Raw genomic sequence first — 26,067 nt, forward strand, 5'->3', positions numbered from 1 at the left:
ATATATATATATATATATATATAAAGTATAAAGTTGTTTTAAATTGTAATAATATTGGACAATATTATTAGATTTTCACTGTATTTTTGAAAATAGGTGAAATAGGCAACCCTTGGTGGAAAAAGTTATAGTTCCTCTTTATTACGTGTAATTGCAATTTAACTAAATTAAAAATATACAATATTTAAGATACCTGAGGGGGCTTCTTAAGATAGATTGTTAAAAATGTCTTTGAACATATTGGTGCTTAAATGATCATTGGTTTATTTATTTATTTTTTTTTTCTGGTTTGTGCCTTATGCTGTCTGGAAAATAATCTTAAGCACTTTTTTTTTGTTTGTTTTATTTTTGCTCGGTGTCAAAAGAGCATGGGAGCCTATGGATGGATGTATGTGTATATATATAATTTTTGTGTGACCTTGAATAGAATGAATAAGAGCATTACAATTAGATTAGATTTTGTATTAAAAGTTAATATATAATTAAATTAATTAATGTGTTTTGTTATATACATGGTCGCCACAATTATAGGATGAACCATAAGAATTACAGAATTTGCAATAGATGTTTACCATTAAGTTTTTTTTTCAACCCAGTGAATGGATTAAAGTTTGATAAAACGGTTCATTATCATTCTTTCTTTGATCTGGAAAAAGTATTATAGAAAGAGCCTTGGGCCCTGATGAATGCATGAAATGCAAATTAAAAGATCATGTAGTAAGCAATGCATGAGTAAATACAAACCAGTAAAATGATGAGAAAAGCCATTTGTTCTCTTTTAATGTGTAGCACAGATGCTCTGTCACTGATGTCATTATCATGTGCTGCTCTTGACCTTATGTCTACCTTTAGAAGAGACATTAGCATACACTGCAGAGAGTCAGCATCACTGCCAGCGACGAGCACAGCTGATTTCCCCTGCTCTGCACAGACACTGCCACCTTAATCAGAGACAGTCACTTTGATTTCCTCTCTCTCAGTTTAATTTGAGACGACGCAACTCACGACTGCCTGTACTTTGATGGAGAGACCTGCGCTTGCCCTTCTTCTGCATGACAAATATTCAGTTCGTCTACCTTTAGAAGAGACATTAGCATACACTGCAGAGAGTCAGCATCACTGCCAGCGACGAGCACAGCTGATTTCCCCTGCTCTGCACAGACACTGCCACCTTAATCAGAGACAGTCACTTTGATTTCCTCTCTCAGTTTAATTTGAGACGACGCAACTCACGACTGCCTGTACTTTGATGGAGAGACCTGCGCTTGCCCTTCTTCTGCATGACAAATATTCAGTTTATCCATTCAGTTTCCATAAACACATGGTTTATGCAAATCGTGTGAAATAATCTCAGCGATACAGAGCAATTTGAGCTGTGGCAATCGTATGCATTAATGAAAAAGGCATGAGATGTGTTCACAATGACTGTAACAGCATTAATCCACAGGAAAAGGTTATAAATGACTGCGAGTTGTCTCTAAAATGCCCCGTGCAGGAGTGATGTATGAAACTTGTGGCCCGTTTGTTAAACTAAAGGTCACATTATTGTCATTTACATAATCTCCATGCCAGAAATGAACTCCAGTGTAATATCAGCCCAGAATACACACCCCTGCACATACGAATGGCTAGCCGGTTAAGAAACCATCATCACTCTTGCAGGATCATTTTGCCCTTTTTGTAAATGATGTTGCATCCTGCGACAGCTTTCAATATTTTTTTAATGGGTTTAAATTCATAAACAGGCCACACAGGTACCATCTAGGGTTTGGTGTGTTTTTCTCCATCCTGATAAATGGCGTTTGTCCTTGCCAAAAAAAAGAACAATAAGATATCATCATAAGGGTGCAGTCGAACTTTCACAGGCACACTGACAAAATCAGCATTTTGTAACGGAGCGTCTGAACGCTTTCCAGTAAAGATAAGCAGTATGGACCTCATAGAGAAATTACATTTTGAAGAACATCTGAAGGTGATTTTCTGTCTAATTTCATTATTCACTGTCAGGCATTTAATCAAGGCCATTTTTGTGAGTCATTTTAATATCGAAGCATGCATTGTTTATTTTCCTCTGTTTCTATTCTTTTTCTTCGTAGATTCGTAGATCTAATATATTTTGCATAATTTGCTAAAAATGGATTGGAAATGACACACATTGAAAACTATATAGTTTACAGGTGATATTTATATTCATATTTTTTTTTGTTTTAATTATAAACTTGTGCATTGTTTATAAATATGAAATATGCATATAAAACAGGCATAAATATAAATAGTTTTTTTTCCTATTTATAATCAAACACTGCAGTATGTGTCTACATTGTAAAAAATTTAAGTTTTTACAAGAACATACTGTTTTAGTCTTTCTGCTTAAACATTTTAATTCTATAGGTTTCTTGTCATTTCTTTGTAATTATTTGTTATATTTACTAGCAGTTTCAAAGTAAATCCTACACATTTTTATAATTTTTTTTAATGGTAATGTGTGTTCTCAACCATGTGTTCCAGGCCTGTTGTTCTTGAGTGGGCATATGTGGGTATACTTGTTCCTGTGTGTAATTTAGAGCCTGTGTTTGCAGCGAAACCCTTGCAGGCTTTTATAACGCTGCTGGAGTGTGAGACTGATGCCTTTCTGAAGTGTGGCGGCACAAGCAACTTCCAAAAAACACCTCATTAATCCCACACGCACACACATACGCACACACACACACACACTCTGAAATTCTCAACACATGGGCCAATTAAATGCTTTGTTTATTATGACACCTCCCTCGAGTCAAGTAGACTTGAAGTGTGGCTTGTTTTATGCAAACCTACAATTTAGCAGCGTAATTGAAGCTTATAAAACATGACCCTCTTCTCTGTTGATTCTCTCTGTCTTACTGTTTACTGCTCGCTCTCCGATCTATTTCCTTATTCATTAACTCAATGGGTCGGCATCTGTATTAAACGGCGTTACGATTAGCCCACCGTTCATCATCTCTGTTGGTAAACGGGTTCAGATTTACAGCCAGCGACCCAGCACTTATACTGGTACTGGGTGAGAAGAACGATTTCAATTACACCTAACAAGCGCTTATAAAAGTCCCTTCTCGTGTTAAATTCTCGCTAAATGTGGTTTACATTAAGCACGTTCGGAGGAGGGTCTTTAGTGTTGCTTTCGGCATATGCAATAAGACACTCCCCACTGCCATTTACGGCTCTGTTTCCGTCATGGCTGCTTTACGAGAGTACTAATTACTAATTGTGCCAGTGTGGCGTAGATACGGTTCTAGAGGCCTATTGTGTTTTGTAATTGTCGTTGTCTTGAGAAGGCACTGGCGTGATTCCTGTTAGAAACCTCCTTTGGAAGGAGGGATGGATGGATGAATAATTCATTAATGCTGTGAAAACACTTGCTGCGTGGAGTGTGCAGCTGGGATTGATGGCGGTTGGATTACATGCACGCACACACTTCCTTTGCCTTCATTAGGGCTCTATTGTCACAGTGTGGAGGCTGCGAACGCGTTTCCAGCTGCTCAACTAATTGCAGTGATGTGGCGTGGTGTTGTATTGCAGACAGATTGATCCTCTCTGTATCTCTGCTCTCTCAGAGACTGACAGGAGAGGAGCTCCTTGGATCGGGTCTGTGCCTTCAGTGATCATTTTAATTAATGAAAGCTGGAAGTCAGAATGATGGAGTGGCTATTTACATGGAGAAAACTATCACATGCAAACACCTCGCAGCTACTTGGATAGAGGGACATCTTTTCACAGACAGACGGGACGCTCTGTCTCTCTCTTGCCTGTTGTTTAATGGATATGTGTCTGCTGAGTTCCTCAGGCCTGGATTTTGGCATGAGATTGTGAATATTGTGCATATTTGTAGGTAACATGTAGGTAAACTTGAATCCATTCATTCACACAGATCCAGCATTGACTTTAAAAATAATTTTACAAATATTTAGATTTTTATTTTGTTAGTATTATTTTATAAGCGTAAAAAAACAATAATGTCCCCTTAGTTAAAGGAAACAGCTGCTGGCTAATGCACAGGTTTTTTTTTTTTAAAGCCTCATAGGACCACTGTAGGAAATAGCAACACATTTTTAAGTACACATTTTATTTTCCCACTTGGTCATTTTCCCCCAACTTCCTAACATGTTAAAAATTAAAATATTCCTCAAAAAGAAAAAAAAAAAAAGAAAAAAGATGAGAAAAACATGAAAGCCCCTGCCTTTGTGGTTATAAGTTGTTAATTGTATTTACACTACAGATTCCAATCAGTAACTCATAGTTGTACTCATAAAGCAAAGTTGAGGACTGTACATTATTTTGAAGTAATCCTGTTGCATTTGCTGTCCTGTCGTTAGTGGGGGGTCTCTTTCATACGTCTCTCTCTTATGTGTTTGCATTCTCATGTAGCACTGCGATCACCCACCCAATATTCTCCCATCAGCCAGCAGAATTTCAATTGTATTTATTTTTATTTAAATGGAGCCGTCAATAGAAGAGAGGCGTCAATATCCTCATTTCAGTACACCGACTTTTGTGAGGAAAAAGTGATCGCTTTATGAATTTATGAATCGTGTTTGCCATTCATTTAGGAGTGAGCTATGTTTGGAAATCACAACGAAATAAATGCTGTTTTATAAGAGAAGTCATAGAGTATCGTATCCATGTGAATTCATACTGATTATATGTTCATATGCATATTTACACTTCATAACATGCTGACTTGTATATCGTAATTATATGCCTTACACAGACTGATTTATCAGCAAGTTAAAATTCAGATTGCTAAGAACAATAATAGAAATATAGGAAAGCACGACTGTGAAGTAGGAACACAATATATATACTTAAGTTGCATCTGAACGCAATTAGAGGTAAGAAGTGAGAAAGCAGGTCTGTGGGATACACTTTTAAGGGGGGGGGCATTGTTTTTTGTGGTGTTGTTGTATTTATTCATTAGTGACTAGGTGGACACAAGAGACTGGAGTCATGCACTATTTTTACAGAATGAGTGTTTTGTGCTTGTTCTTGCTTGGTTCCCATTCTTTACTAACATATTTATGATGCGATTTCAAGTCTTCCTTCCTCTTTGGAGTGTTACAAGCTGTTCGTGAATAGATAAGATCCCTAAAGTTGCAAAGACTAAAGTCTCAAACCCAAAGAGATATTCTTTATAAAAGTTAAGACTGGTCCACGCCCTCCTAAAACGGCTCGTTCTAACACGCCCCCACATGTCTACATCACTATGGGAAGATTTGCATAACACTGCCCAAATGTTCACGCAAAGAAAGAAGGCGTATCTTTATTGTTTTTGTCGCCGCTGCCATGTTGTGAAGACGCTGTGTGTTTCGTTGCGAAAGCGAAATAAACATTTCATTACACCAAATACACAAAATAATGTTCTGTTTAGAAACATCATATGACCCCTTTAATATCTCTTATTAGTCGAGCCGCTGAGCTTTTCAAGCGAAGAGCAGAATGTTTTTATTTCCGTGTATTAAGCGCTCTCTTTAGTTTTACGAGATGGGATTTGTTTTGAGCCTTTTGCAGTAGAGCGAATCGATCACACTTTTGAGAAAAACCTGCAGCGTTCGGATACACCCAAACCTTCTTGGCCCCTCATACGCCTGAGAAACAATTTTAAGTGGGATTTTAAAACATGCCGTAACTGTTTCCAGAAGTATTTCTGTCTGTTTTTATTTCTCATGGAATCATTAATTCTGAGAAGACTTGCAATACCACTCTTTGATTTATCTATTTTCTCAATTACTACTTTCAATACGTTCCTTCTCTCTGTCTTTTTTTCCCACCTCTATGGTATTTTAGGTCATAATAGCGTGTTTGCTGGCGATTGTTAAAGTATGTGGGCGTAAAAAAAGAAGGTGAACACTAGGGAGGGCTCTTAAGTGGCCGTTATCCTGATTTATTTGGCCTGGGTGTGGAGGCCCTTTTGCACGATAAAACTTCTTCTCACTTCCACAGAACAGAATGGACTTAGAGAGTTATATTTCACAGCGCCTACAGTAAATCAGCCAGAGGATGGCTACAGAGCCACTGCTAAAGCCATTCGCAAGCCCCTTTCGCTCACTGGATCGCAGAGGATCCTCAGCCCGCTCTGGGATCTGTCCTTCTGAATGGCATGTGATCATTGATCTTCATTTTTTTAAGATTCACAAAACCATTATTTTATCTCATCCTTCCTTGAAAATCGCACATCGGTTTCAAAATCAGTTCTTCTTTTGTGTTCACGTGTGTAATTAATTGCTCGTGCCGTTGTGCATTACAGCAGAAAAATTACTTTAATTTCATTCAACAAATTACACTCTTCCCTCCCCTAGAAATTAGTTCGTTCTATTCCAAATTAAGCAAGCGTTTGAAGATTAAACTAATTTATGGTGCAGGAAATGTATTTTACTTGTACCTCAGGGGGCTAAACATAATGAATATTTGAAGCGATTATTTTAATTAAAGTCCTTTGAATCTAAATGGGGTAATATGTTATAACTGTTCGCCTGGCTGTACATTCATTAAAAGTGAGCATTTTCGCACACACCGAGAGAAAACACAAGAGCCCAAGATGGAAAAGAGAGAGATGGAGAGCGAGGAAGAACTGGAGTTTTCTTTACATTGGTAAGAAGTGCAAATTGGAGGGAAAAATGGCTGAAGGCGAAGAACGTCGAATCAAATGTGCTGCCTTTCCTGAGCAGTTCTGCTGTTAGGTGTCCTGCTGGGCTCAGAAATGAGCCTGGAACCACAGCACAGCCTCATTCTGTCTGTCTCTCTGTGTGTGTGTGTGTGTGTGTGTGTGTGTGTGCGTGCGCGCGTGTGTGCGCGTGTGTGTGTTTGCTGGAATGCTGTGTCAGCAGGCTGATTCTCAGTGTGATGTATTTAGCTCTCATCTCACCTTCTTGAGGTGTTGCAAAAATCTGGGGCTCTTCTTCAGTGTTTCTCCCAAGGACAAACATTTCTGGAGTGCTGTGCTTTTGTGACTTCTAAAATTAGTACACACATGTATCATTTTAACAGTTTTGTTCCACTGCTATAGGCTAGTTAGAGTGGATAAATTGGTAATTATTTATTTAATTGTGTGTGTACTTTTTGTCATAATTGTAAATTATATAATTTTTTCTGTGAATTGTTTAGCTCTCTCTCACTCTCTCTCTCTCGCTCTCTCTCTCTCTCTCTCTCTCTCTCTCTCTGTCTCTGTCTCTCACTGTCTCTCTATCTCTTGCTCTCTCTCTCTCTCTTCCTCTTCCTCTCGGCAGCAGACCGCGGGAGTTCTGGCGCCTGGACTACTGGGAGGATGACCTGAGGAGACGTCGGCGCTTCATCAGGAACCCATTTGGATCCACACACTCTGAGGCCACGCTCAAGGCTGCAGCAGAGCATGGTGGGTAATGCATAGTCACAGAACATCATGCATGCACTTACACTCTTTCACGCACAAAACACAGCCCAGCTTTTACCCATGATAACAGGTACATGGCTGTAACAATAAAAGCTGAAGTCACCGTAAAACCTGTATTAAATTAAATTGCATTACATTACATTCTCTCACTGTCCTCAGGCCTTGTCTCTCTGATAATATTATGGCAGTAATTTGCTGCTAATGTGTTTACTTACCATGTGAATTTCCTTCATTAGCTCAGATACTTAAGTAGCACTAATTGTTCTTAAATTGTCACTATGTGTTCCTTCCTTCCCATGCATGTCAGCTGCTGGTATTAAAGGTGAGTAAAGTTGTGAAGTTCGTGGGAGAGCTAGCAGCAAAGGGTTTTGTGTTTGTATTAGATATGTGTGCATCAGTGTTGGGGATTTTAGTTTAAAAATGACAAGCTACTCATCATTTAGAGATGTTAACTACTTTTACAAACGAGTATTGTTGTTGTAGTTTATCTACACTACATGCTACTAACATAATTACTATGTTGCATCTATATAAGGGGGCAATGTCTTAAAATATGTATGTATCCGATATATAGTTTTTATTTAATTTAGAGCAGTATTTCTCTGCTTCACAAACAAGAAGGATTTTTAAATGAATGAAGGTAATTTTGGGTGACAGCATTAAACACTTGTGTGTGTATTCACAAAGTATTAGTGACTAAAAACAGCAATGAGCGGCAACTTTTAACTAAATATTTTTAGGTCTTCTATGTAGAGATTTGAATCAGTGCATATGTAGGCATAATATTGTTGCAATGTAGTTTTCTTTTTTGCAGAATGCAGAATGAATCAATGCATTTTTAATTACACACTTTAATAAGAAGAATCACCTTGCATTGAGATGTACAGCAAGTTCATCTGATTTTAATCCGTTCCTCTCTCTTTTGTATTCGTTATGTTAAACTGAGCTCTGCTTCAGTGCAGCAATGCGTATACAGCATGTGAGAGTTAAAATCTTTTGCAGACTCCTGAATAATCTTTTCTTTCTGAAGAGTTTTTAGCCACACTGAGAGATAGCAGGCATTACGATCAGTGCCATTCAGTACTTGGGCTTGAGCAGCTTAACCTATTGCACCCCTCGGAAACGGGGCCGTTTCTGAGAAAAAATGTCTCCAATATGTCACTGCTTAGACCCCCTCAGAATGACACGGGTCCTCAAGACAAACGACCGATGTGACAGAAGTCAATAAGAATGTGATCTAAAAGCAATAAGTGCTCAGAATCCCAGCATCCTCAGAGACCAATGTGCCGCCCTAATGGTCATAATATGCAGCTGGATGGAGGGCCCTGAGGGGACCCAGTGATTTCTCTTTTTGCTCCGTCCTCCACTTTTTCTTCTCTGTATTCTTCTCTTTTTCTTTTGCTAACTTCAGACTTGGTTAAGTTCAAGTGTTCCTTAAGGAACACTTTGGATCCCCTTTGAAATGGAACCTAAAACTTTGAGGCCTTAAAACTCTTCATTATTCTCGAACGCTTCCCCACTGACCATCCAGCGCAGGAAATAATCAGTCCATCAAGTATTTATGTGCATATATTAATTGTCTGACAACTTTACCTAAAAACCTGTAGTGGATAAACACACACACACGCACAAACTATTATGACTCAAGTGCATATTTAATCAATAATTTAGTATTGTAATGAAGTATATGATTCTTAACTCAAAATAAGATGTGATTATGGAAAGTGAACCAGCAACAGAAAGCAGTTAATTGATGCTCATGACACTGATGTTTATCTACTCCCTCCTCCATGGAAAGCTTGAATCTTTTCTGCTGACCCTAAATTTGTTGCGGAAGTGGAATGAAAGTCTTGGCCAAGATCTCAAGTTTTCAAACAGAGCACAAGGGTCATATCTGGCTGTGATTATTCTCATGACATCTGAAAGAGAAAGTAAAGAATTTTTTTTTAAGAGCATTTTTGTGACATTTTTGGCAATCCAATAGTCATACATTGGCTTTTCTCTATACTTAAAATTTAGTTGGCAGAAAAAATATACAATTTACATTTAGGCATTTGGACGTATAAGGCATCACAGTTTAATATATATTTTTTTATTTTTTATTTTTTAAATAACAGCGGTGTCCTGGCATTTAAAAGAAACGGCATTTCTTTTTGATGAATATAGAAAGGCTTGCTTGCAAATTATTTTAGTTTCATCCCTCAAAATACATCATCATATCAAAACTTCCTTTTTTGGCATGCACAACTGCGATCATTCATCGCCAGCCAGGAAACAGCGGTACGATTTACACCCCTAAGGCGGATGCTGGTAGTTTGGTAAGATATGTATTTATGGCTGGAAAGCGCCATCTTTTCTGGGGATTGATTTGGCTTGGTGTGGGCTGGTGTTGGGCAACTCGTAGGAGTGTAAATACCTGAAGACTAATGTCTCTGTTCCTGTGATCAATACGCTCCTGACTTCACTCCTGGCTGCTCTTGTGTTAAAAACAAATTTGTTAATTCTGACAATTTAACTGCTTTGCCTCCGAAGTCGCATATAAATGAGCATTTGAACCTGCAAGGAAAAGGGAAACAGAGCTTAAAAGTGTAACGCAACTGCATGTATTTACATTAGCATTTGCTGAATGAGGGGAATGAATGAGTTATTTAAGTAAAGCTGATGTATGAATATAATCTTACAGCATGGGTTTTTGACTCGTTTAGGGCACTCGCACAGTTGTTCTTCATTCCAGTTTTTATTAACTATTTTATACTATATCCAGTATTTATTAATTATTTTTTTAGTCTACTAGGTATCTGATGTTTGATTGAACAGCATTATTTAAGTGAATGTGCAGAATACATGAATACATGTCATTTTAAAGCCAAAAGAAAATTTGGTTTAAATTTTTTTTAAATGATATTAGTGACATACATATATTAATTTTCATGTTTCTTTTTCTTTATTCTTATACTGTCTGATATCTATCTATCTATCTATGTTAATATTTGTTCATTTGCAATTCAAAAAGTTTTAATGCCAACAAGTAGTTATGTTATTATATATATATATTAGGTTTTTAGACTTTAAATCTATAAATGAATACTAAGCCCATACACAAGCATATCCTTTTTAGATTTTCTTTACTAATAGAATCAGAAAATCTATTATGGACACGCACTTTGGTCAGCTGAATGTGTATTTTCTTTGATTTGAAAGCTATTTTATTATTTCTGATTATCAGGTAAAACAACCATGTCCTAAATAACAATCTGGTTTTGGTGAAAATTCAGCTACACCTTTTTCACAAAAATCGACTTTATTATTTTTGTTTTCAAATACGCATTCCTTTGTTTCTACTGTAGACCCGTTTTTGCCCCTCACCACTTGGGAATGCAGTGCTCTGTAAATGTTTACAGATTACCATTTTTCTTAAATAATCTATGCAGAACCTCAAGTCATGTACAGTTGAAATCAGACAGGGCCACTCCTGATTTTTGTCAGAGTAAGCTTAGCCTATGAACCAGAATGTCTGTTTCGGTTTAATTGCAATTCAAAAAGTTTTAATGCCAACAAGTAGTTATGTTATTATATATATATATTAGGTTTTTAGACTTTAAATCTATAAATGAATATAAAGCCCATACACAAGCATATCCTTTTTAGATTTTCTTTACTAATAGAATCAGAAAATCTATTATGGGCACGCACTTTGGTCAGCTGAATGTGTATTTTCTTTGATTTGAAAGCTATTTTATTATTTCTGATTATCAGGTAAAACAACCATGTCCTAAATAACAATCTGGTTTTGGTGAAAATTCAGCTACACCTTTTTCACAAAAATCGACTTTATTATTTTTGTTTTCAAATACGCATTAATTTCTCCACGACAATTCTATTTGCCGTCATTATGTTTAAATATTCAAACTATTAACAATGCAAGTAAAAAAATGTAAGTTCGGATCCAACAAATAAAAATAAATGGGCTAGTATAGTCTTGATGTGTTGTTGTTATGTTGACTCGAGGCCATGTAGGACAAAAAAAATCCATTACATATTGCGCTTAACACGTGCTTATTCATTGTTTAGAATTGTATTATAAAATATTTAAAAAATCATATGGCTGTATTGTATAATAACAACCAGCGCATCTTGTAAATTATTTCTTTATTAGCTCTTGTGCAGTCAACTTACCCGAGTTAGAAGTAAACTGACAGTCGTTTCAAGTTTTTGCGCGGTGAAGCTTGTCTTGAAGGAATTTGATGTGTTTGGTTTTGTGCAGCTCCAGAGGAGGACGTGCTGAAAGGCAAACAGTCCATCAGGAGTTCAGTGCTGGGGAATCAGAACTCAGAGAGTGAGCTGCTCTTGGAGGACGATGACACTCTCTCATCCTTGGAGGAGAAGGACTTGGAGAACCTCACAGGTAAAGAACTGCAGTCTAGCGACGCGCCACGACAAGCTAGAACGCTCTGATATACGCTGCATGCGTGTGTTACGCAACGCGCCTGTGACTCTGAACGACGCGCTCTGCGCTGGAGGCTCCGCGTGTTGTCACCGCGTCGCGCTCTGGCGCGTCAGCGTTAATGAGGGGATCACAGCATTATCTGAGGCGGTCCTCGCTCATTAGCGGCCTGTGATCGGAGGAGTGAGGGCTGAACAGCGCTGGAAGGCCCACAGACATGACAGGAGTCTCAGTGAGCTAGTCCCTGCTTTAAAACAACGTATACATTATTTTCGTTTTACATATACAGTTTATATAAATAAAGTCGGGGTAAAATATAAATGAAAATATTTTGAAACGCAATGCGTAAATGTCTTGCTTTCGTTACATTAGCTGATCACATTTTTATTGCAGTCTAATTGCTGACGGCTACAAGCAGAAAATTGTTAATTTTATTAGAAATTGAGTTAAAAACCACGTTCATACTTAGATCTCATATTTTTCAGTGATGAAGTGAAAATATAAATGTCTTAAACGAGACTGTTTTAGGCTTCTAACAGTGACAAAAATGCGCAACACAATTGTTATATTTATATTAATATGTTTTATAGTGTACTCTTTAATAATCTGTTCAGCCGAACATAGATAAATTTAATTTTATTTCATGCTTTTTTTTTCCCCCATTAACGCGTTTATAAAAATGTTTTTATCTCATTTGGGCTGGCAGTCTGTCCTACAATAAAAGACAGTCTCTCTCAAATAAAGTGCAGATGATCGTGGAGATTCGTGTCGTTGCAGATCATCCATTTAGGAAGCTGTTTGATTGAGGTGTAATTGAAACGTGTTCAGAAAAACCCCGTGTCGTGTCTCAGCCGTGTTTCGTGCTGATGAACTTATCTGATCGTGCCATGCGTTTGTGAATTGAAGGGTGCTTTGGGAAATCAAACACGGAGTGCAGCGGCAGTTTGCAGGCGCATAGCCGATGCTTTGCGCATGTAGAGAGGCAGAGCAACCCTTCAACATTGTCATGCTGGCATAAATTAAGATTGATGACAGATTAAACCCAAAGCCGCAATCAATGAGCGCTGATTGACAGCGGATTTCAGCGCTTTTTTGACATTGCGACAATAGCGTTTCTATGACACATGAAGCGCTTAAATATGCCGTTGTGCACGAGATAATCCTATTTATGGATTAGGTTAATGAAATTGCTTTTTTTTTTTTTTTTAAATACTATATATTTTAATTAATTGTTCAATATATGCATTTAATGTATTTGTTTACATTTAACAAATCTGAATTTTTTTTTCCATGTTTAGTTCCTAAACGATAATAATAAGAAAGTTGTAATATTATGATGTTTTGTTAATAAATTGCATGCAATAAAGTATAGATTAAGCCTAAAGCAATATATTTATATTGTGTCTAGTGTTTATTATTGAGTGATCATTTGACTTCATCTTTATTATCCTCAAATGAATGTAGCTTTACTTGGCTTTTCCTCTGAAGCTTATTAAAAACTAAAGATGTTCTATCAGGAAGTCAGTATGCACCCTTGTTGAGTTTATGTGTTCGAGTAAACACTCAGTACTCCTTTGAAAGGGTTTCTATGCCAAGGGCAGCCGAGGATGGGGGAGGCGCGCGCACACACACACACACACACACACTAACCGCTGTGCTCTTCTGTGATCCGTAGGGCCTGTTAACCTGAGCACCAGCGCACTGTTGGTTGCACCCGCTGTAGTGGTAAAAGGCACACTGTCCATCACGGCCCTGGAGTTATACTTTGAGGTGGATGAAGAAGACCCGAGTTTTAAGAACATTGATCCCAAGGTAAGAGGGTTTCTCATCCAAAATGACTCCAATTGTCCCATGAGCAGTGCACACTAAAAAATGGAGCGACTATAGCTGTAGTATAACCAAAGTCCTTTAACGTGCATTCACAACTCCAGTATGTGTATTTTTATTAGTTTTTTTTTTTTAAATATATAACTACCTTTCCTCGAATGGTTTGAGTACTAGCTTTTTGTGGTCATCTTATCTTGCAGAAAATATTGCTTTCTCTTTCCTTATGTTGCATGTGTTTCAACTGTTTTTAACGTGTGTGGGTCAAGGCTATTGAAGTGTAACTTGCCATCACCGTTGGCTTGTCGCTGAGGTGTGCCACCGAAAACCCTGACTATTAAGGCACAGAAGAGGATGAGCTAATTTGTTACGTTCTTCTGAATGCTTGATTCACTAGGACTTTTGTTTTGCCTTTGGAAGAGCAAAGTATCAACTTTCAATATTTCCTTAACTATCAAATTCCTTTTCTATTTATGCACTTGGCATATCTTGCTTTCAATAAAGTTGTTTTCCTAAAATCTATATTAATAATATTGGGCTGTTTTTACTATAGTAACAGAATTGTGAAGTAAAATGGTTGTCAGAATAAAATAGCTATATGGGTTTTAGTAGATTATTTATTTGTTTGTTTGTTGCAAAACATTGTCTAAGCATTTCTTTCAGCAGGACGGTCGCCGAGGCACGACTCGTCCCAGTCAGTCTCCCGCGGGTGTTTCTCGCACTCGTACAGCAGCAGGGACTTCATGTGGTAGTTATTGAGCGGCTGTCCCGGCAGCTCGAGGTGTCGATCGCGGAGAGTCTTTAGAATAGAGAGGCATTTCTTCCTGCAGCCCGACATCAGAAGCCTGTTCTCGGCCTCGGCGAACTGCAAGACCCAGGCGTCGCTTTCCGCCGAGCTCTGTTTTCCCGTTAACGAGTAGCACTCTTTGGAGAGGAGGTTAAAACCCTCCGCTTTCACCTCCGCCACCCGGTTCGGCCCGGGCCACGGGATGTGAGGCATGGGCCACTGAGCGGCACTTCTAGGCCAGATGCCCGTGCACTTGAAGGCCGGGGTGATCTGCACCACGTATCTCTCCCGAATGCGCAGTTTCACTTCGCTCGTGTCCGCCACCATCTTAACCACGTCCCGGTAGCTGCATTTATCCACGGCCTGGGCCACCAGCGTCTGGAAGCGGGAGCGGATCTTTCGCGCTGACAGATAACCGGAGGCGGTGATGAACTCCACCCACAGGGACATGCTCCTCTTACGGCCGTCGCTGAGTTTGAGCACCGCGCAGCCCGGCAGAGAGCCGTCATCCACGAAGTTGAAGACTCCCATCTGGTTCAGGTAAAGCACGACCTCGAACTCGTTGGGCGCGATGACCTCCATGCCCTCAAAGCGCGTGTCTATCTCGCTCAGGGAGCTGATGAAGCGGGGCTCCTGAACCTCCACCTCCTTCAGCACGTCCGACACCACCTTACACACCTCTCGTATGGTCTTGGCGATGGCCGCTTTGCGCGCCTGGCATCTTTCGTTGTAATATTTATTAAGCTGGTAAACCAGCTTTGCTTGCGTTGCAATCATATTGGGGCACAGATCCGGACTGTAGACCGGAGTTTCGCAGTACGCCGATGGATCCAATGCTTACCGGTGAAAACTCCCAGCAAAGAGAAAAAAAATGAAGTGATGAAGTTAGCGCCCACAGCGGATAGACGTCAAGTTTGGACCAGGAAACGGATGGTGCAACGCAGTGCGACTTTAACAACTCGAGTTGAAAAGGTTTTAAGGGTTTAAGCCAGTATCAGCTGCAGGATAAATCTCCGCGCGTCATGTCACGACTCTCTCACTTGTGTTTGCGCGTGAAAACTGCGCGCCAGTGTGCAGTTGTCCAGACTCAGCCCTGAGTGTTGGAATTGTTTAGTTTATGAATGGTCCTCTAGCTTGAGTGAAAAGGGGACGGGCATCGGTTCTTGGCCAATCAGCGGGGGAGCTGTCAGTGCAGTTGGCCAATCGCAGCCTCGGTGCGCTGAAGAGACTCTCTCCTCCTGAACATCCAGCGCTCGAGCCGCGGCGCCTTCAGGTTAGGCTCTACAGACCGCATTAAGAGCACGCATTTAACCTACAAGCCTTTACTTTATTTAACCTACATTACAACGATTTGACATGTTGGGAGCTTGTTATTTCACTGTGTGTATTTTTGATCGTACGGTGAAAATATACTAATTTTTTAATGCATGTTTGTTAGGTGTTTTTTTTTTTTTACATAGAACTCAATTATGGTCTTTAAAAACTTAAATTAAACAAAGTTGTTGTATTCTTCCACCGCAATTTCATTTTATACTCAAAAAGCTGGATACTGCTTTAAATCGATCAAACATGTGTGTGTGTGTGTGTGTGTGTGTGTGTGTGTGCGCGCGCTCATGGTCGCATGGTAGTGGAGATGTAGCTTCTGTAATATTGTGACAATACCAAAAACATGCTGATCCAGATTGGCCGAACTGTTTTCTAATTCTTCAGTCTGTTCGTATACAATTGCAACACAATCAAGGGTCTTACAGATGACAGCGTTTAACTCTAGATAGAGTTTTATTTTTAATTTCTCATAGCGCTTATGGTCAGTAAAATTAGGAGCGTAATGAAACGCTTTTAGAGACTGATATGTTACTCGGTGTTGTTGTAATTAGATGGCAGTGAGCTGTAATGAATTGGGGTTTAGAAACGCTCCAGTGCGGATGTATGAGCAGCCTGCACATGTGTTATTTACAGAAGATATTCACGATTTAACTTCTGCATGCACTTAATACAATTTATAAAAATAATAAAAAGCGCATAAAAAAATAAAGTTGGGCTGACATTTTTTTCTCTTACAGTTAAAGCTGAATTCGTACATTGTCTTTAATTTTTCTTAAAGAAACAAATGTGTTTATTTACTTGTGTGTATTCTTTTGATGCACGTAATTTCCTTTTGTGTTTTGTATGTGTGTGTGTGCGTGCGTAGTATTTCTGGATTTTATTTCCTTGCCTTTATAGACATGAACACAGTTGCTTTCCGTTCGCTCTCTGCATGCATTGCATTCATTAAAATAACTTTCTTAAAATGCTTACAATTTTTAACATCTTTTTTCCCCATCGTTGCTCAGTTCTCGCTGGAGAATCTGAGCAGCATCTCATCGGCAGCGTAGCGTATAGGATGAATAATTTCGAGAGGACAGATTGTTCGGCGTGTAATTGAAGTCTCTTATCAAGCCAGACTTCATGTTGTATGAGTTCAGCTCTCATCACAGTTGTGTTACCGACAGGCTCACGAGAAGCTCTGCAGATATAGCGCTGCGCTAAATGAGGCCATTCAGAGCATCGATCCGTCGCGACCGGGTGTGTGTTTACAGTGAGAGGAACGAGTGTCGGGGGTTGTGTTGTTAAGCCCATCTGAGAGCCCGCGGGGAGTTTTATTTCTCGCTCGTTTGTTAGAATCACGCTGAGTTTGATCTAATTACACAAACATTGTTTTTACTCCTAAACCAAGTCAAACGAAATCATGGTCATGAATGATGATTCATATTTCTACAGCGATGTGATTGGAATGCATTTGACTTAATATTTAATTTTCATTTAAGTTCTAAAAATTAGACGTTTTTGTTGGAATAAAAGAACGTCCTACAGATATTTGCTGTGGGAATCTCCAGTCATCTTATGGTTTATATGACTTTGTTCTGTAATGGTTAAGAAGTTAAGTTAATTGTAGAGTGCTACACCTTAAATGAATTGTGTGTTGCTCTAATATTGTGGATTTGTAACCTGCCTGAAACTTTTTCAAGAAAATGTGAATACTTGCTACTTAATTTCAGCACTGAATATTCATGTAGTAGGATTAAGTTCAATTAAGATTAACACTTTTAACTAGCCCTTTTGGTTTTTAATATTTATTTTTTAGTTTTGTTTTTTAATTCTTGACTAGTATTTGGCCACAGTGCTAACTGGTCTGAATGACACTCCTTAACATCTTACAGAAATTAATCAAGCAGTAAAACATTACTTTTCCCTATGCAGTATTTATTAAGAATAATAATAAATCTTATAGAAGTAATGAGAAAAAAAACTTAGTGCACTTGAATTTGGTGCATCTAACCCTGGCCCACAATTTATATACACCACATCAAACTGTGTGAGATCACTTACTCAAGTTAGTTGTTGCAAGCTTGAATTAATTTGCAAGATTACAAGAATTAAGCAAATGAATCAGTTAGTTTATTATTGGATTTAGCAAAGTTTTATATTGTGAAGTTTAGGCCAAGTAAAATTATAAACAGTTAATTTTAATCAGTGTTTGGCATGTAGAAGCATTGCATTTATTTCCATAATCTGCAAAAATATAGGCGTTTGGAGATGTTTTTTTTTTTTTGGTAATGTACAATTTTACGTCTCAGAACATGTGACAAACTCAGAATATGCATAATGTAATTTTCAAAATACAGTGACAACCATCTAATTTCACATTTCCATTTTTATTTTATAATATTTTATAGCATATTCAACATGACATATTTTGTCTTTTGAATTAGCTTTACTATGTGTTCTTAATTATGTCTTAATTATACAAAATATTATTTATTAAATAGCTAACCAAATATTAACGTAAATATCATTAAATAATTCCAAAATTATCTAATCTAATACTAATACTAATAATTAGTATTATTTAACTTTCCTTCCTTCCTTTGAATTGTTTTAATATAAAAGTATAATGCAGGCTTTGAATCACTGACATCTCAGCAAGTGATAGAATTCCTTTGGCTCTTCTAACGTTAAAGTGCCAAAAAGTGTGCTTGAACCTAATGATACACATAGCAGAACTGAATAGAAGCGTTTAAATAAGATCCAACAAATGCTTTTGGGCTCTTTTCTCCCCCTTTATCTCTTTTTTTTTTATTTTTTTATTTTTTTTTACATTCCGTATTATCTGGAGCCCAAAAGAGCTTTGTTCTTAGTGAGCAGACTGAAGGAGAAGATGAGAGAGGAGTGGTAGTGTGGAGCCACTCCTCTTTGATCTGATGACTCCACTCTGATCCTCTCTACAACGCTGGACAGTGTCTGATAAGACTCTCTCTCTCTCCTTCTCATTCCTTGCGTCTCTACATGATTTCCAGGTCATCTGACCTAGTTAAAAAAGAGCCAGATAGTGTTGGCTGATCAAAGAAAAAAGAAAAACAGTGATCCGGGTAGCTTCAGGAGCACAGTCAAAACTAAAAAAAAGAAGAAGAAAAAAAAAAAAAAAGACAAGCTCTTTTGGGTTTTCAACAAAGCATATTTAAAAATTTATGAAAATTGTTGGCAGATACCCTCCACATGAAGAAATGTTCATTCCCATTGTGCTTTGTCAGATGCTCTCTTTTGGAAATGCTTGATAAATTATGAACTGATTTCTGGGTTTGTACCCTGTTGTGTTTTACTGTATTTGTTGTTTAGTGGTATTTTTTCGTTCTTATTTACATGACTGGTGTATCCTATAGATGTAATATCCTTATGCCGTAAAGTGTAAAGACATCCTTAGTGAATAAAAACACGACTACCGTGTCCTCCAGGCTCGTTTAGGAGGAGAGAAAAAAATAGCAGCAGTTTTTCTTCCGTCTCAGCTGAAGTTAGCATGTTTTGCTCTTTCATGTCAATGATAAGAGCGGCAGAATGTCAGTTACAGATGCTTTTAGCCTGTAGTCTTTCTCTACGCCACAATGGAAATGTGAGAGGCAGCAGGCACAAAAGGCGCACCGTCTTACACACGTTTCACACACACACAGACGGCCCCAGCTGCATTTGCCCCTAGGAGACGGCCCCAAACAAGTCAACCAGTGGTACTAATTGCTTGGCAGGCCTTTCCGCATCTGCCAGGGAGACCTGGTTAGGTCATGGTGGGTGTTTCTCTGCATCCCTCACATCCGGCTGCATTTGATCTGTTTTAGGATTTTCCTGATCAGACACTCTTACTATGCGCTCTTGCTTCTCCACTGCTCTCAGTGTTATATTGTTGTGCTGCTCTGAAACTTTTTGACGTTTAGAGTTAATCAGTACGGGACACCCTCCAGGCCCAATTTACGCCATTTATTTTTTCCAAACAAAGAGTGTTTATCAGACAAAGCTCTAAAGTGAAATAGTAGTATTCCATGATACACGTTTTCCAAATAGTACTGCGCTACGTTGTTGTCACATGATGTAAAATTAATCATGTGTTTGTCTAATATTGTGGATTTGTAAACGTTTTCAAGAAAATTTGAATATTTGCTCCTAAATTTCACCCCTGAATGTTCATGTAGTAAGATATTTAATCTAAGTTAAATTAAGGTTAACTCACTTTTACCCTGCCTTTTTTTGACATGATGTCATTAAAGTGGAGTCCAGTTATCATCTTGGAAACAGCAGTTATTTTGCATTTATAATTCCGTTGTGAAAATAAATAAATAAATAGATAAAATATTAATAATAAGTCAAAAAAAGAGACTGCTGTGATTATATCCAGTTCATTAATCAAGCTGGAAACGGGATGCCAGATCAAGTGTATGGCACTGTGGGATAGAGTAGCCAGCACTACAGCAATACTGAAAATGTGCATACTCTACACAGAATGAAACTTCAGGAATAGTAAGAATACAACAAAAGTGTGCAACACTGAACATAGCCATACAGTGACCTCACAATGTATTAGGACACTTAAGCCAAACTTTGAAACAAATGCATGTCACTGCATTTGAAAAATAGTTTTTGTTTTTAATGATAGCACAGAAACACTTTTCAAGTAACAGCTTTTACAAAAAAAGACATTTATTGTGTTACATTTTTGTATTCAGTAATTTGTTAATCTATTTTGTTATATTGGATATATATTTTTATAGATATATTGTCAGGACAAATCGGGAGACCTGTGTGATCTAGATGAGTTCATACATGTACTAAAATCACCTTGACACCAGTTGGTTTGATATTTTGTTTTATCGTCCAATGTAATTCGTTCATTTAAAGTGTGTTTATGCATACATTTTGACAATCCAAACACTTTTTGTGGCCACTTCCATGAGTATATTTTTTTATTGGGAAATGCCTGGTGATTGACTTTATTTGATTAACAATAAATTCCATATTTTATTTTGTTTACTCCTTGACTTCACACATGTTTCTTGCTTAATATAAAACATCCTCCTAGATTCGTCCACTGCTTTTCTATTCAGGCAGTCGAGTGTCTTCTGAAGGACAAGCACCGTTCACACCTAATTGGGTAGGAGGAGAGGAGGGAAGGTGGGAGGGATGTTACGCGGGAAAAGTGTTGTTACGCTTGTCCTGCAAACAAACACACACACACACACACACACTGGGTCACACCATCCTCATTCGTTTGCTACGGATGACCTTCAACTGCTGCTGATCAGTGTCAGGTTGTCCGAAGATTTTATTGATTTTTCAGTTAGGCATAAGTAGTTTGTGCAGAGGCAAACGGCCAACTACAGCAGCTCTGTCACTATCAATGAGCTGGAGGAGAGCAGCCGTGACTGTTGCTCATATCAGCATTTACACAGGGAGTCGATAAATTGTTGAGTGGTACATTGAGTTGAATGATGAGGGTCTCTCTCTCTCTCTTCTTCAACATAGTGGAGACCAAAATCTGAGACCACTTTGAAAATCTGGGATTCACTATCCAATTTAAACCTGGAAATAAAAGCTAAAAAACTGAAAACAAAGTTGTTGTGGCATTAAATGTGTGAGAAATATCGTAAACTTATGGAATCCGTGTTAGCTTGAGTGTTAAAGCAAAACTTTCTGCCAATTATTGAAGTTATTCTGCTAATATAATTTGTAATGGGGGAAAATATTTTAATTTGGCTGAAGTTTAAGGACAGTCTCTAGAAAACATTAAAGATTCTGCATTACTTGAGATGAATCATGATGAAATCTACTGGCCTTATTCTCTCTCTCGGTCATTTCCCACTTTAGTGTTTTTCTCACAGTTTTCAAAAGACGAAATCTTATTGGGATGTGTTTCTACATTTTGTCTACATTATGTGTACTATAGTGTCAACAACTAAATTTTTTCCAAGTCATATTTTTAAATAAATTTTCTTATTTCAGAACAAATGTAGAGAAAAGACTAAATATAAGCTTTATAAATATTATAGTCCTTATAAATTATAGTTCATAGATGTAATGGATTTGAAAATGGCACACAACAAATATAAAAGTTGTGCAAAAAGAAATTACTTTAGTGGGGGGAAAAAATGCTAAAAAAATTAGGTAACAATGAATATTTCAAGTTACTGCAAAAACATTTTTGATGTTTCTATTTGGTAAAAAATGTATTGACTAATACTCAAAGCACATCTGTAAGAATGAATACTGTGGCATTTCTTCAATGCTTAAGTTGTCTTTAATTGACCAAAGTTTAAGAATAAAATTGTACAAAGCACTAAACCTAACCCATTGCAGATGAATGAAAAACAGAGTTTTGAAACACAACACACTAAACTAACTAAAGATTGCAGTATTATTGTATCATGAGCCAGATATCGCTAAGTCCCCTAATAGTGAGCTAAACCGACACCGCTCTTTCCTGTCCCACTCGGTGGCACTGAGGTTACTCCTGAGATGAAGTCGTCTGGTATGAAGCAGGTCACTGATCCTGTCTGCCGATACAGCAATGATAACTGAATGCTGAGAGCAGGGAAGAAACAGATTTGTGACAGAAGTGCCTCAAAGTCAAGGAGAGCTGCCCTCACGCTTCCGACTTGCATCCTTCATTGAATTATAGTCTGTTTCTATTGTGGCCTTCTTTCCCCAGTGGCATTTTTATGATCTGGGATGGACATCATTCTAAAGAAATGTTTCAGAGAGATGTATTGTGCTACTCTAGAGCTACTGGTGAAGGTCAGGATCAGTTTTACACTGATGTATCTGATGCATGTGTCCTGCAGAAGATGCTTTGCTTTTTTTTTTAGTTGAAAGGATATTAGTTAAGTGACATGTTGTCGATTACCACAGAAAATAATTTTAATATTCATTCCTCCGTTTGTAAAAAAACAAACAAACAAAAATGCATTGAAAGCCATGCACTTGCAGTGAAAGCCATTATACGGTTGCTCCTTTGTGCATATCTTACAGAATATGTTTTTAATGTGGATTTACGTTAATCTGAGATGTAGTGGGTAATCATGGAACTTCTGACTTGAGTGGAGAAAAAAAAAACTTAAAGGGATAGTTCACCCAAAAATGAAAATTCTGTCATTAATTACTCACCCTCATGTCGTTCCAAACCCTTAAGACCTTCGTTCATCTTTGGAACACAAATTAAGATATTTCTGATGAAATCCGAGAGCTTTCTGACCCTGCACAGACAGCAACGCAACTGAAACGTTCAAGGCCCAGAAAGGTAGTAAGGACATCATTAAAATAGTCCACGTGGCACCAGTGGTTCAATCGTAATGTTATGAAACTGAGAATACTTTTTGTGCGCAAAGAAAAGAAAAATAATGACATTATTCAACAATTTCTTCTCGTGAACGCAACACGGAAGAGAAGAAGTTGTTAAAGTCGTTATTTTTGTTTTCTTTGCGCACAAAAAGTATTTGAAGGTCTTACGAGTTTGGAACGACATGAGGGTGTGTAATTAATGACAGAATTAATTTTTGGGTGAACTATCCCTTTAACACTCGTCTTAAGCCCGGCTCACACTGTGCGATTTTGGCCACGATTTGGTCGTCTGAGACAAATTTTGAAAATCCTAAAAGATTCCTATAATCCTAGGCTAAAATCTGTAGTCTTTGATCGTTAATTTGACACGTTCGCCGACAGCTGATTAATGGCCGTTGCGATCAAATTTGACCTCCGACGAACTTCTGGCAGTGTCAGAAGCTTTGCCGCACAGTCCTGCAGTGTAACATCTCCTACGACGAACGTCAAACTGTCTTCGTTTTTCAAGACAAGCCATGATCAGAATTAATGCTAGAGATTTCTTCTAACCGCGTAAACTCCGGCGTTTGTTGCCTTTGCTATGATAAACACCGGTTGCGCTGCTGTTTTCATGTGGATGTGTAGTGCTGCTTGCACTATTCTGCATAAATACGCCGGTATTGCCGCCATTCATATACTTTTAATGATATAGCCAACATTACAGCCCCGCGTGCAATGCAGCTCGCAGTCACTGAACGTGTATGGGTTGATGAGGTTAAACTCCAGGCAAGTTTTCTTGCATGCACCCGTTTTTAACGCATCTTGACTGTCATACAGTCTGACATTAAGGACAACTGAGATCCCACAGTGTGACATGATCACCGTGTTCGTACAGTCTGACAAGTACAATCCTAAAGAACTTTTAAAAAATCGCACAGTGTGCCCGACTTAAGACTCATAAGCAGTTGACTTGAGACTTCACTTGGATTCCAAAAATGAAGACCTGCATTTAATTAACAATCCATATATATACTACCGTTCAAAAGTTTGGAGTCAATAATATTTATTTACTTTTAAACTTTTTTTTTCAGCATTTTAAGAATTTTTTTTTTTTGCGTGTAAATGTCTATTGTTATTTATACCATTATTTACAGTCAATTTACCTTAAATTTACAGTGAAGACATTTATAATGTTACAAAAGGTTTATTTTTTAAACAAATGCTGTTCTTTTAAACTTTCAATTCATTAAAGAATCCTGAAAAATAAATTTATTATGGTTTACACACACACACACACACACACAAAATGCAGTTGCGAAATTGTTTTTAACATTGATAATAATCAGAAATGTTTCTTGAGATTTTTGAAGGATCATGTGACACTGAAGACTGGAGTAATGATGTTGAAAATTCAACTTTGATCACAGGAATTAATTTTTTCAAAATATATTGCAATAGAAAACATTTATTTCAAATTATATTACTATTTATTACTATTTCAAAATCAAATTAATGCAGCCTTGGTGAGCATAACAGTCTTCTTGCAAAAACATTTAAAAAATCTTACCAACCCCAAACTTTTCAGCCGTAGTGTGTGTGTGTATTTCACGTCAGAGTTAAATCAATTTACTACATAAACTGCAGCATGACAAAATAGATTTGAGAACTAACTCGAGACCAAAGACTTGACTTAGATCTGGTCTTGAAAGTCTATAGACTTGACTTGGCTCTTGACCCAGAGACTTGAGACTTGATATGGAGACTTCGTCAGAGACTTGTGTGAACCTGTCTTGATAGATAAAGAAAGTCATGTGTTAAATCAGACTTGAAATGTACAAACACATGACCCAACCAAAAGCACAGATTGACTTAGAGCACCAGCAGACTAACTGAGCACAAGTACCAGCAGATTGGGTTTATCATACAATAGGAGCCCATTATCGGTGGCCCTGTTTCTCCAGACAGAAGGTGGGTTTCCTGCACCTGAGTCTAGCTGCTCCATCTTCCTCTGCCGACAGGGTGAAGGTTTGGGGCCTCCCAGCCCTCTGATTGATCTGCTCTCCATCATTTACTCAGCAGAGCAGTCACTGACACACGTCACGGCATATGCTGCTAGCCAGATGGATGAGACGGAGTGAGCGTGTTTGTCTGAGATTAGACGCACACCTTTGTCCTCTCCTGCTGCGGAATTTCATTAATGTTATGATTAAATTGTGATGTAATTTTTGTGTTTGTTACTTTTGCTAACTACGGTATACCTGTCTAGGTTTACAGTAAATAAGGTTGATTACTAAGTACCATACATTTGGTTCTCCTTTTTTTTTTTTTTTTTTGAAGATCCAGAACTCTTGAATTCCACTCTTGCCGCCTCCTCAGTCTTGGTTAATGACGCATCCAGTCTGGTTGAAATGGCCTCTCCATGGGGACCCAATAAGGCCAGCCATCCATGACAGATTCTTTTAGGTGACAGTTCGATCAAGCGTCATCTGATCCACTTTACCAGCAGTGTAAATGAGTCTGAATTACTGCGCTCCACACCAATAGCATGGCACTGTAAAGATAAAGACAAGACAAGGCCAAGAAGATCGACAGATACTTTTCTCTGAGTCGTGCGGAGATTGAACTTTCTATTTTTCTACAGGGCAGTGAATGGATTGACATGGAACAGCCGAGTTGACTCCACTTGGACCAAAATGGTGCTCAGTTGCCACATTTAATGACAATGTTAAATGTCAGCGTGGTAGTTTGTGACTGTGTAATCTTTCCAGAAATAATACATGGCATGCCACATTGTTTATGTTCCATTTTCCCCGATTTGTTTGTTTTAGTTGATTTCTTGTTGTATCACTTCATAGACAATTTTTTTCTTCTGCGAGTTTTCTTGTACCTCAATTATCCTGTCAATCAAGTAAAATATTTCATCGCAATTAATTGCGTGACGTATCACAGTTAGGGATGCAAAAAGGTGGAAAATTTCCAGTAAATTTCGGAAAC

At 38.0% G+C, this 26,067-nt stretch overlaps 1 protein-coding gene and 1 long non-coding RNA gene across 9 annotated transcripts in view; one reads left to right on the plus strand and one right to left on the minus strand.

Moving 5' to 3' along the window:
- The window catches only part of LOC107598261 (lipopolysaccharide-responsive and beige-like anchor protein), a 228,872-nt gene that overhangs the window by 127,726 nt on the left and 75,079 nt on the right, over positions 1–26,067 (plus strand). For 4 of the 8 annotated variants that reach the window (XM_016289545.1, XM_016289547.1, XM_016289551.1 and 1 more), the window contains 4 exons: positions 7,260–7,384; positions 7,710–7,724; positions 11,667–11,807; positions 13,522–13,658. In XM_016289545.1, coding sequence (XP_016145031.1) covers positions 7,260–7,384; positions 7,710–7,724; positions 11,667–11,807; positions 13,522–13,658 — 418 coding nt within the window. The remainder of the gene's footprint in view (positions 1–7,259; positions 7,385–7,709; positions 7,725–11,666; positions 11,808–13,521; positions 13,659–26,067) is intronic. The other 4 variants (XM_016289550.1, XM_016289552.1, XM_016289553.1 and 1 more) reach the window with 2 other exon arrangements.
- Positions 9,120–11,673, minus strand: LOC107598262 (uncharacterized). The gene is made up of 3 exons (XR_001610542.1): positions 11,579–11,673; positions 9,819–9,958; positions 9,120–9,321 (listed from the first exon to the last, which is right to left on the minus strand). It is a non-coding gene; the product is annotated as an uncharacterized lncRNA (long non-coding RNA).

This window comes from Sinocyclocheilus grahami, unplaced genomic scaffold (genome assembly GCF_001515645.1).
Source record: "Sinocyclocheilus grahami isolate Dianchi unplaced genomic scaffold, SAMN03320097.WGS_v1.1 scaffold249.1, whole genome shotgun sequence".
In the NCBI taxonomy this organism is placed as follows: Eukaryota; Metazoa; Chordata; class Actinopteri; order Cypriniformes; family Cyprinidae; genus Sinocyclocheilus; species Sinocyclocheilus grahami.